Source organism: Morus notabilis, unplaced genomic scaffold (genome assembly GCF_000414095.1).
Source record: "Morus notabilis unplaced genomic scaffold, ASM41409v2 Scaffold271, whole genome shotgun sequence".
Lineage (NCBI taxonomy): Eukaryota > Viridiplantae > Streptophyta > Magnoliopsida > Rosales > Moraceae > Morus > Morus notabilis.
In genome coordinates, this window is record NW_010365721.1 from 132,148 (window position 1) to 143,735 (window position 11,588).

At 31.9% G+C, this 11,588-nt stretch overlaps 2 protein-coding genes across 2 annotated transcripts; one reads left to right on the plus strand and one right to left on the minus strand.

The window, feature by feature from the left end:
• Positions 1–619: 619 nt before the first annotated feature.
• Positions 620–4,290, minus strand: LOC21403643 (fatty-acid-binding protein 3, chloroplastic). Its single transcript, XM_010108438.2, has 5 exons — positions 3,987–4,290; positions 2,254–2,355; positions 1,743–1,898; positions 1,455–1,669; positions 620–1,222 (listed from the first exon to the last, which is right to left on the minus strand). The coding sequence occupies exons 1-5, from the start codon at positions 4,222–4,224 to the stop codon at positions 1,061–1,063; spliced, it is 873 nt and encodes a 290-aa protein (XP_010106740.1). The 5' UTR covers positions 4,225–4,290; the 3' UTR covers positions 620–1,060.
• Positions 4,291–8,400: 4,110 nt separating this feature from the next.
• Positions 8,401–11,149, plus strand: LOC21403645 (glucan endo-1,3-beta-D-glucosidase). Its single transcript, XM_024172481.1, has 4 exons — positions 8,401–8,556; positions 9,169–9,194; positions 9,297–9,531; positions 10,919–11,149. The coding sequence occupies exons 1-4, from the start codon at positions 8,505–8,507 to the stop codon at positions 10,942–10,944; spliced, it is 339 nt and encodes a 112-aa protein (XP_024028249.1). The 5' UTR covers positions 8,401–8,504; the 3' UTR covers positions 10,945–11,149.
• Positions 11,150–11,588: the final 439 nt, after the last annotated feature.

Below are 11,588 nucleotides of genomic sequence, written 5' to 3' on the forward strand. Positions count from 1 at the left end.
AATAACAACAAAATAAAATAAAACTGCAAGGGGAGGAAAAATAAATAAATAAATAAATAAAGAGAAAAGAAACTAATTGGATTTCTAGTTTTGCATGAAGTGAAACTTTGGCTGTTGGAACAGAGGACTTGGATACGGAATTTGGCTGGCAGCCTTCTCAATACGTCAATCACATTAAGTTCAGATGCAACTCCATCCACAAAAAAAAAAAAAAAAAAAAAAAGTTGAGATGCAACGAAAAACAAAAAAAAATAATTCGCACAAAAAAAGCCAAAACAATAAATTATAAGAATTTGGCCGTCTGCCACCATCATTCCTTAATTTTCTAAGTGACAGTTTAATTCTTAAATTTTTTTTAACGGTAAGTCTATGAGACTAATTTTTATGACGGTTAAAATTGACTAGATTTTTAAGATTTAGCGGCAGTGCTCATATATCCATCACGTAATAAGTTCAATTTTACAAAAACAATTGCATGAAGTGCAAAATGGTCTGAATTTTGTGGGTTCTCAAGGGTATTGAAGAGAATATTTTATACCATATGCTATTGTTTCTGCAAAATTTCATGTTATCACATAATAGAAACCTTGCATATAATGGCACGATTGTATTTGTCATTTGGTCTATAAGAAAGTAGCAATTTGTAGTTTTAAAGGGTGCAGAGTACATTTAAGATGAGAGATCTAAGCACTAGACACATGGATGTGTAACACTACCACATGACACTATCACTTCCCTTGATACAATCTCAATGCCATAAATGACCAATCAGGCCAACTTGCAGATTGCTTTTCCTATAAAAGAAATTAGGTGATTTTGGGGGGAAAAGAAGCTTATTTTGTTTTCTGAGTTTGCTAGAAACTGTACATCTAGGTCGTTGAGAAAAATGCTTTTACCATTGAAGTTCTGCATTACTTCCCGGTAAGATCCAAGATACACGCATAACACAAAACTGGCGAACAACATTTTGAGTAATAACAAAAACATACGAAGATCGAATGAACGTTAACGTGTCTACTGACGGAAAATAAATTTGGAAAAACTCAACTCTGATGGCAATCTACTTGAGGTTTGTTGCCAACCCGTTGGCGACCGAAGCTTTTAAGGAGAGAGAAACTGGAGCTTCTCCGAAGAAGACATCAAAAAGAGCAGAAGCAACATGTTCTGATTCAATTGTGGCATCCACACTGGAAGGAATTAGCCCATCCGATGAAACGCTAACCTATAAATCAGAATAAGATATGATTGTTAGGAACATGACCAATATGTTAGTGTTTGATCCATGACATGCGTTGCAAAACGCGATTTCAACTATCTGCATCATGATTATGAAGAATATTCTGATGATAAAGATGAGAAAATCATGAAGATGAAAGTGAAAATAATCAAACGAGCATGAAATTGTAGTGCACATTTGAAGAACATTGTTGTGTAACTGCTGAACTTCTACTTACAAGCATTTTGGATGGGTCTAGCCAAGTCAAGAATATGAAAGTCCCTTTCTTAAGGGGCCGCCCCTGGAAGATACTGTGAAATGTGAACAGAGCAGTTTCGTCGACAGGCGTGGGTGATTTGATTCTTGGAGAAATGGCATCGTCCAAGGCATCCCAGAAAGTTTTACCATCTACATCTCTAACAAGAACAATCTGTAATGATTTCTCCAAAGGAGCTGCAACCAAAGAAAAATTACGTCAGTAACAATTCTCTCTGCCCTTTATGCGGTAACTTTTTGTTGTTATTACCTTGAAAAATTGAGCTGAAAACAGATGAATCCTCTTGAATTTCAGCAGCTGATCGTCCGTTCCATGAGTCCAATTTACTGAAAACAGATGGATTTACGTAAAGGCCCACAGCATAGACCTTAACACCGATGATTGCAAAGACTTTTTCCCTGAATCCTGCAAAGATACATATGATGCCAGAGCCCGAATAACTACTTTTTTACCTCAAAAGGAAACAATTCATATATAATCTCGTAACATTTCAAGACAAAGTTGAAACATTAAAAACTGAAAGCAGAATTTGGAAAACAACTTAATACATGAACGTGTTTTGATATCATTGATAAGATTCAAATTAAAGGCTAGCAGAGCCCAAAACAATGAGATACAATCACTGGCGCATCATACTAACTACGCTCGGTTCACATATTGCATCACATAATTTTGTAGGAGAAAGACTCCTAAATTTTAGCATTCGGCACAGAAGAAAATCTTTATATACAGAATGTATTTTGGTATTACATGAGTTTACCAGTTCCAAGCAATGACAATGAACTTGAGCAACTTGGCAAACTCAAAGTCGTCTGAAATGCCACTTTCGTAGCAGGCTCTTCAGCGTATTCTGCACTTCCAACTGCAGTTACAAAGGATTTAAAATTAGTACCAAGTTGGACAAAAAGTAATAAGGAAATGACATGACTGTAAGAATATATTTTCTAAAAGATTTTTCACCTGTCTTTAATCCTTAATAGATACAGAACCTAAAGACTAGCAACTGACTCTGAATCTAAAGTGTCCTGTTTCTAATTCTTTCATAGTTCAATAATAAGCCATCATAACAAAAAAATTTGGTCACATGAGTTAATTAGCTCAATTGTATAGATGACTTAACATAAAGCAAGCTTGCTAATAATAATCCCAAAGTTACACCACAGAAGTGAAACGCGCGTTTGAAACTCGTTTCAAAATGATTTTATTTTTTGTATGAATATGAAAATGAAAACGTTTTCAATCTCAGACAAAAATCATTTTAAAAAATGCGTTTGGTAGTTTTATCAAAAGATTGTTTTCAATATAAAAAAAAACTCATTAATATATCTCTCTCTGCTCGAGAGAGGAGAAAACAAAAATAAAAAATGAAAAACCATTCAAAATCGTTTTTCATTTCTCTCTCATTTTACACTAAACTAAAAAATCGTTTTCATTTCCGTTTTTTGTCTTTATTGCGCCAAATGTCGTTTTGGAAACGTTTTTTTTTTTTTTTCTCGAAAAACGTAAAAAACAAAAACATGATCAATTTCAAACACGGCCGTTATCTTTGCTTCCAAGATCAAGTTATGCCAAATAAGAAATCACTTTGAAGCATGCTATAACATTTTTACAATTAAAATGATAAACAAGAACCAAGAATAAAAATTAATTCAAGACAATGAAAATAAAGAGAGAACAATTCATGTTGATACTAAAAATGAGGGAACTGAAAAGCCCCTAAGAGTGTTAAGGGCAACAAAAACCAATCTACTTAGCTCAAATGTTACAAATGTTCCCCAAACAATATCCACAATTTACAATTTTATTTCGGTCCTAATTATACATGAATGAGGGAGGCGCCGGTTTTTGGTAGGAGATAAGGGATACTTAGAATTAGTCCAAAAGGCGTTGAAGTGTGTGATTCTCTTCTAATCATTTTCTCCTTCTCCGTCACAGAAATTCTACGGGTGAACTACTATAAATTTTGTGTGCGTCTTTGTTTTGAGGTTATTGCTCTCAATAGTTATTATTAAAGGATTAGCGCTTAATCTGAAACAAAAGCATCTTATATTGGGCATCGTTCATTTTACCGATTTAAGTTTTCAGTTTTAAATTTATACAGTAAAAAACTTTTAAAAAATGTCACATCTAACTTTTTCTTTTACAATGAAAAGATCTAAAAAAATATCACATTTTAACTCGAATTGAAAACTCAAATTTACGAAGTGAACAAGGCTCGTATAACTCTTGGCAGCCACCAAACATTCACATCAGCCATTTCTTAAGCAAAAACTCGAAAACGAAGCAGGAAAAAACTCAGTCCAGCTCAGTGCAGGTCTTGAACTAAAACCCAATTTTTTATACATGTAATACCAGTGATTTTGAACGTGGCTAGTGCATTTTTCAAGCAAAATATGAAATGTGGGAATTCCACTTAAAACAAATCATCATTATATCATGTAAACAAAAGCAAGACGTAAATAATTCAAAAGGGTTGTTGGGAATTTCTCTCACCTGAAGCTGCGGAAGCATTCAAAGAGAAATAGGTATAGTTTTTCTTCCTTCTCTGAAGAGTTAAATCCGAAATGGAGTGAGATAAGGCAAATGAATTCTGGGTTTCGCCCAATTTTGAACTTGGATTTGGTTTATTTTTAAGGAAACAAGTTCTGGGTTTGGAAATGCAGTTTCTGGAAGCAATTGGAAATTGCGCTTGAACCCATATTGGCGTGCAATTTGCTTCGGCGCCAAACATTTTTGTTGCCCTATTTTAATTTTAACAATTCTTTTGGCAACGGACGATTTTATTTTCAGTTTTCTATCTGATTATATGTAGAAAGCGAATTTAATAATATGGGCTCGCGTGAGTTCATGTCCTGTGCATGATGAGAAGGTGCCTATCCAATTACAACTGCCCTACCAATCAGTTCAGTTGGGCCACGTATTTGTACACTGTCCAGAAAGAGACAAAGTTAAAACAGAGACACGTTTGGTTCATGAATTAAAATCATAAGATTATAATCATTTTTAATTTATATGTATTTTTTATAAGAAAAAATACTATAATGAACTATGAATCATGATTCGAATCGAGGTATGAATTCCCCAACTAAACAACCCCTAGACTTACAGTTGCATCATTATTATTTATTTTTTTTATCAATCATTTATTCTCAACTGTAACGAATCATGAACCATAATTTAAATCGGGATACGAATCCTCCAACTAAATAACCCCTAGACTTACAGTTGCATCTTTATTATTATTATTATTATTTATCAATCCCTTATTCCCATAATTTCATGCTAGCTCCTTAGTTTTTGAGGAACTTTTTTTTGTACAAAATGTTATTTTATTCTATTTATAAGTACTTTGTTTTAACAGTTAGATTAATTTTTTAATAACTAAATCTTAATATGGAGCCAAATAAGAACTAATGGAGGTACGTGTGGCCAAAAAAAAAAATCTTTTGTAGAGAGTGAATTCTATGATTAAATATGTTTAAAGGGCAATGACTACTATTGGGAGTTGATTGGAAATTGGCGGATCGATTTGATCTCAAGTCAATAAAATACTAGAATGAGAAAGTAAATTACAGAAAAGTAAATGAGCTTAAAAATTTATGATTATATACTTATAATGTGAAGGCTACCACTTAGGATGTTGGAGTTTTCATATATGATAGTAAAAGTACAATTATAATGGTGAATTGGAATATGACAGAGAGGATAAGGGACTTTTGAGAGAGAATATGTAGAGATAAAAAGTACGGACAGAGTCTAGGTGGCATACAATTAGGCATTGTTCATTTTATCGATTCGAGTTTTCAGTTTTAAGTTTTTACAGTAAAAAACTCTTAAAAAATGTCACTTTTTCTGCTACAGTAAAAAGCTCTCAGAAAATATCATATCTCAGCTCGAATTGAAAACTCGAATCCGCGAAGTGAACGAGGCATTAGTGATATCAATCTCATATTTATAAAAAATTATGTAGGCTTTTTCAGTTGCCGTTTTCTTGAGCTACCACGGTTTGACCGGACTTAAAATTAAAAACTCAAATCGATAAAACGAAAAAGATTTTAAATTTTGCGGTTTTTGTGGTCTTGATCCATTCGTGTTGGTCTCCACGGATCTCAAGTCAACATGCTTCTCCAATCGACACGCTACTTCTTCACTCAATCTTCAGCCAGTTTTCTCCAGACTTTCATCTGAAAAGATTACACACGTGTACACTGGCAAATTAACTACGAATTTTACACCTAACAACTTACATTTATATTATACAATAATACATAACACGCTACAGTATATATTGATATCTATAGTATACACTGATGTATCTTTCATTTATATTTCTCACCCTTTCTCATCTATATTTATTCATCTTCTCTCTTATTCTCACTTTCTTTTTCTCTTTCACTTCTAAAAAGTTTTACATTTTGTTATTTTTATCAATGGTTTAACTATTTTTAAAAAGTAGAGAACACTAGTATTTTTTTTAAAAAAAAGAAACACTAGAGAAAATCTCTCAAAATTATTGACTTGAAAAGAAAGGTTATTAGCGTATTGAAGTACCTAGAATATGCAAAATAAATTTTTGAACCCATCCAACATTGTTAAAACTTTGAAATCAATTAAAATTTATTATTAAAATAGGAGAAGTTTTGTCCTTTTTTTATTCTACTATATAAAATCTTTGCTTCTATATGTGTTCCCATTAGAATAAAATTCTAACTCCGTCGCTAGTCTAATTTGTGAATGTCCATATTAAAAGAAAATCGTGCAACACATAACTGCTCCTAATCACAAATCATAACGGAAACACTAATACAACCATGAAAACAACGGTTTCTATTAGTGGAGTAAATTAACAGTTTCTACTATAAAAGTTTTCTAATTTCACTTTTTTTTTGTTTATTTTATGGGTGAGTGGATTCAAACTTTAGGTAAAAATGCAAATTATTTATTTATGATGTGATCCGGACTATGTTTTTTACCCACTACTAATAAACTTACCTTTTTTTATCCTACCACAAAATTTGTTGACTTTAAATTGTGTCATGGCATTTTTTTTATTTCCTTTTGTTAAATTCCACTTAAGAACAGCTCACATTATTAAAGAGGTTGCTATTCAGTAGATCACATAGTACTGAGTGGCTGGCCTAGTGATAATAAACTTGTGCGGCGGGTAAGGTATTAATGACTTTCTTTGGGGTCTCAAATTTAAAACTTTATGTATGCCAATTTAGTATTCGATTTAGTGTGTCTATGAAGATACTTTATATATCTTTATCATTAGCACATTCAGTGTGACTATGATGATGCGCTCCTCCTGATCGAAAGGTAAGACCTGACCATATAACCATCGACAAATATTAATGTCTAACGCCGAAAGACGAGTTTTCTTTAGCAAATAATAATAATAATAGATGACTCATATTGTTATCCTCTTCCTTTTAGATTAAAATGTAAAGAAACTAAAATAACTTTTCAAGAGCATCTGGTTGTGGAGGTATGTTCTGTACTATTATGGTTTTTTCTTAAAGCTTTCAATTAGTTTACGTTTGGAAATTAAAACGTTAAGTGTTTTATTATTATTATTATTATTATTATTATTATTATTATTATTATTATTATTTCATGATTTGCTCGAGACAAAGGCCAATAGTTAACTTGAAACGATTGGGATCTTAGTAAATATATATTTATTCTTCTCTATGTGCAGGATCATTATCAAGTTATTCTTGACAGTGCTTGGTTGATAATTACACCTCAATTTTTGAAAGCACCAATGATCAATCCTAAACACATTGTGGAAGTTGTAATGTAACAGAACGTTTATTTTATATATAACAAAACGATGCAACAACTACCCTGCAAAAAAAAAAAAAAAAAAAAAAAGATTCCTTATTATTATACTCTTTAAAGTTTTGTTATATAAAACAAGACACTTTTATGGTAGGAATTATTATTTTACATATCAATATCTCATCAGATTAGTTTTTCAACGGTTTAATATGTGAGTAGAAGTATTTTTGTATTGCGCACTATAAGTCTCAATGTGGACACTGAAAGATCTAACTGTTAAAAAATTAATCAAATAATTAAAACAACAATTATTACTTGTAGGATAAATTCGTAGGAAAAAATGGCCTTTTAAGATAGAAAAATGGCAAATTTTAGCAATTGAATTAGTTTTTTAAAGGTTTACTTTGTGAGTAGAAGTAATTATGTGTTGGATGTTGTAAATTTTTAATATGTACACTTAAAAATTAAATTGTTAAAAAAGATAAAATAATAGTTCCACCCACAGTAAGAGTTCCTTAAAATAAATGTCTTGATATACGTTTAACCTTATTTTATTACATGTGTATGAACATCCTATTACTCTTTTATTTGTAGAAAGTTGCATATGCAGTACTGGATGTAGGAATGTCAAAAATGTTATCCCATTATCGAATTTGCTCAAAAACTGTCTCAATATTGTGCCAAAAGTTTAGCCAAATATATAGTAGGAGAAAAGAAAACGGCATGGTAAAATGTTAAACGTAAGCATAAACCCAAGTTTCACCTTAAATGGTAAAAGTAATCATAGAATGTGAGCATTTTTATAAAAAAGTAAAATAAAATAAAAAAAAATAAAAATTCCTATCCTTGTTTGTTCAAGCAAATTCATTGGCGTCTCTCTTGACCTATTTTTTAACTTTTGGTAAATCCAAGGTTTATGAGGCAGCCAAATTGCTAAAAAGAGGAGAGAGTGTGTTTATGAAGAAAATAAAGACAAGTGGCACCCTCCGCCCGCCTTTTGTCCCTCTTTTTCCACAAAACCAAAAAAGATTCTCAGCAAATGAAATATTATAGCCGTTGGATCACCACTTTACATACCTTTTTTTCCTCACTTCTAAACCCCCCAAACTTTTGCATTCCCAGGTTCAACCCAAACATAGAAGTGTACTTTTTCTTCATCATTTTGCTACTTCCCTTCCCCTGCTTTCATCAATAGCTAATCCACTTATCAGTTTCAGTACAAGTCAAATGGCTAAAGCAGCTCTCTCTCTTATGATCCTCTTTCTGTCCTTCACTTCAGGTATTTCTATATGTTTTTGTGTGTGTGTGTGTGTATATATATATATATATAGACACACACACGCCAATATTTTTCTCAACTTTGACTTCATTTTTAAGTTTTAACCCAAAACTAATTTTTGGCCACATGTTCCCTACATATCTCCAGTGGTGTCTGACTCGTGCAGTTCCCAGATCTGTTTTAGTGTTTCCTCAGATCTGTTACTGTGGTATCTACTGTGGCCACATTTTAAGTTATAGTAGTTTGAATTTCGTCTTCACCACTTTGGTTTCCTTCTTTCTAGAAAACGAAAGCTATTTTCCTATTGAATCTTTTCACTCAATCTTCATTTCTATATAACTAACCTGATTTGTTGTTAGGGGATACCATGTTAATTAATGCATGTTTCTGAATATCTGATATAGTCAATCCACATAAAAAAATAAAAAATTATACAAAATTGAAAGAATTTAAAACATATACAACAGTTCAAAACAGAACCCCACCGACAAATCCATAGAATTTTGGCTGTCATACTCCACGCCTTCTTTCACTTGAAAGCATCTTATTAGTTATTATTACCCTTTCTAGTACCAAAATTTCTAATCAAAATTTTCACCTGGGGTTTTGCAGAGACTCTGCTTGTGGTAAATGGGCAGGTAATTACATTATACATTAATAATTAATTTTCCCATCCCATCAGGAAAGAAAAATTCTTAACATGGTAGATATTTTGTTCCATAATGGGCTTAATATTGCAGAAAACTTGGTGTGTAGCGAAGCCTTCATCAGATCAAGCGACACTTTTGGCAAATCTGAACTATGCGTGCTCTCAAGTGGATTGTCAAATCCTGCAAAAGGGATGTCCCTGTTCCTCACCGGAGAGTCTCATAAACCGCGCCTCTGTGGCCATGAATCTCTACTACCACTCCAGAGGAAGGAACCACTGGAATTGTGATTTCAGAAACTCTGCTCTCATTGTCCTCACTGATCCCAGTAAGTACTTTCCGAGTGTTTACATATAGTGCTTTTTTTTGCTTCTTTTTTTTTTTTTTTTTTTTTTTTTTTACAATATCAAATCATACTATTAGCCCGAGTGGTAGGAATAGCCTTACGATAATTCCATATCTAATTTCATTCACCACAAGATGTACAACTCTAAAATAACCTTGTTCGTTTCACTGATTCGAGTTGAGATGTGATTTTATGTGAGAATTTTTTACTGTAGTAAAAAAGTTAAATGTGACTGTTTGTGAGAGTTTTTTACTGTAGTAAAACTCGAATTAGCGAAACGAACGAGACCTATAAATAGCACTATCAACCCTATTGGGATTCTGGCAAAAAAAAAAAAAAAAAAAGCCTATTAGAGTAATAGTAGTGTGATGGAAAAGTAATAGTTTTGATATGGCATGTCTTAGGTGCTTTACAACTTATACCGTAAAGGGTGTAATATGTCATTTATTTTGTGAAAAAATATTTCTTTTTCGTAAACATAAGTGTATTTAGATATTGTTATTCAAAATAAATATATTATTGTGCTCTCTATAGCTAGATGTTACGTACACAACACTAGTGCAAATCTCCCCGTTGAACATAGCTAGATGTTACTTTTCTTCCTCGCTAGAATTTTTGTGCGGCTTTATAATTATCATATCATTGTCTTCCTTGGAAAGAAAAAAAAAAAAAAAATATATATATATATATATAATTATCACATCATTGTCTTCCTTCAAAAAGAAAATTTTATCGAAACGTGCCATAGTTATGTGTCATCCTTAATGCAACTTTTTTTTTTTCCTCTCATTGGTTCTTAAAAGTGTTTTGCTTTATTATTATTATTCAAAAAAGAAAACTGCTTTTTTCTTCTCGGTAATTGCTATTAATGGGTGTTGATCAACAAGGAATATGATGTAGTAAAAAAAAAAAAAGATACTTTGGATTTCGGAATATTTCGAGGGGTATTTTTTGGAATACCAATAAATTTTTAGAAAGAATTGTGATCGTTTCTCAACGTTAAAATTTTCATCTATAGATATTTTGGTTTGATCATCTTACGAAAATGTCTTGAGACCAATTTATGAAAAAGCTGGTCCACCATGTGATACGTACCTACCTCTATAAGTTTTCCAAAAGAGAACAAGACTTGATATACATATATATATATATATATATATATGACCCATTTTTTAATCCGAAATCGATCACAATAATATTCCATCATAGATTCATGGTATTATGCTAATTTCTGTCGTTCAGCCAACTGTAGTATGATTGATTTATATTGACATGCATGTATAACGTTATAATTTTGTGGTAGTTGGAACGATGTGAATCCTATTTTTGGGGATTTCTTTATTCTCTAAAGAATTGTGTTGATATGCAGGTTATGGGAATTGCATTTACCCTTGATCCAAAACTTTCCGAGAAAATAGCTACAGAACTTGAAAAATGTTCATGGGCCATGTTATGTTGCTGGCATGTACTTGTGTACTCAAATTTAGTTCTCTTTAATTTACTTTTTCGATAGAAAGTAATTTCTTTCAATCTCCAATAATTGCTCACATTTACTGTTGACTAACGGCTTGGCCTTCGAATCCTATAGAAATAATAATAGTACAACTACATCGAATCATAGTTCATGGTTAGAGGATTCGTTCTCTGATTCAAATCATAGTTCATGGTTCGTTATAATATTTTATCTTACAAAAAATACACGTAAATCGAAAATGATTCTAATCTCATGGTTTTAATCCATGAACCAAACGGGTTCATGTGTGGACCCAAAAATATGTGGTAGTTTTTACTAGTTAACATGTGTACTACATCAGTAACCTGGACCTCTCGTGATCTTGCAATACAAGACATAACTCTTAATAAAAATCGACTCTACTAGTATAAATAAATAATGCATAATAAATAGAACATCGAATGTTTTTTTTTTCCTTTAATGAAATCTTCCTTAAAAAAAAAATAAGTTTCTAGACCATTCATGGCCTTGAAACTAATGAAATAATGTTTTGGCTTTTTCATATTGAGCTAAATTGCCTCTTGTT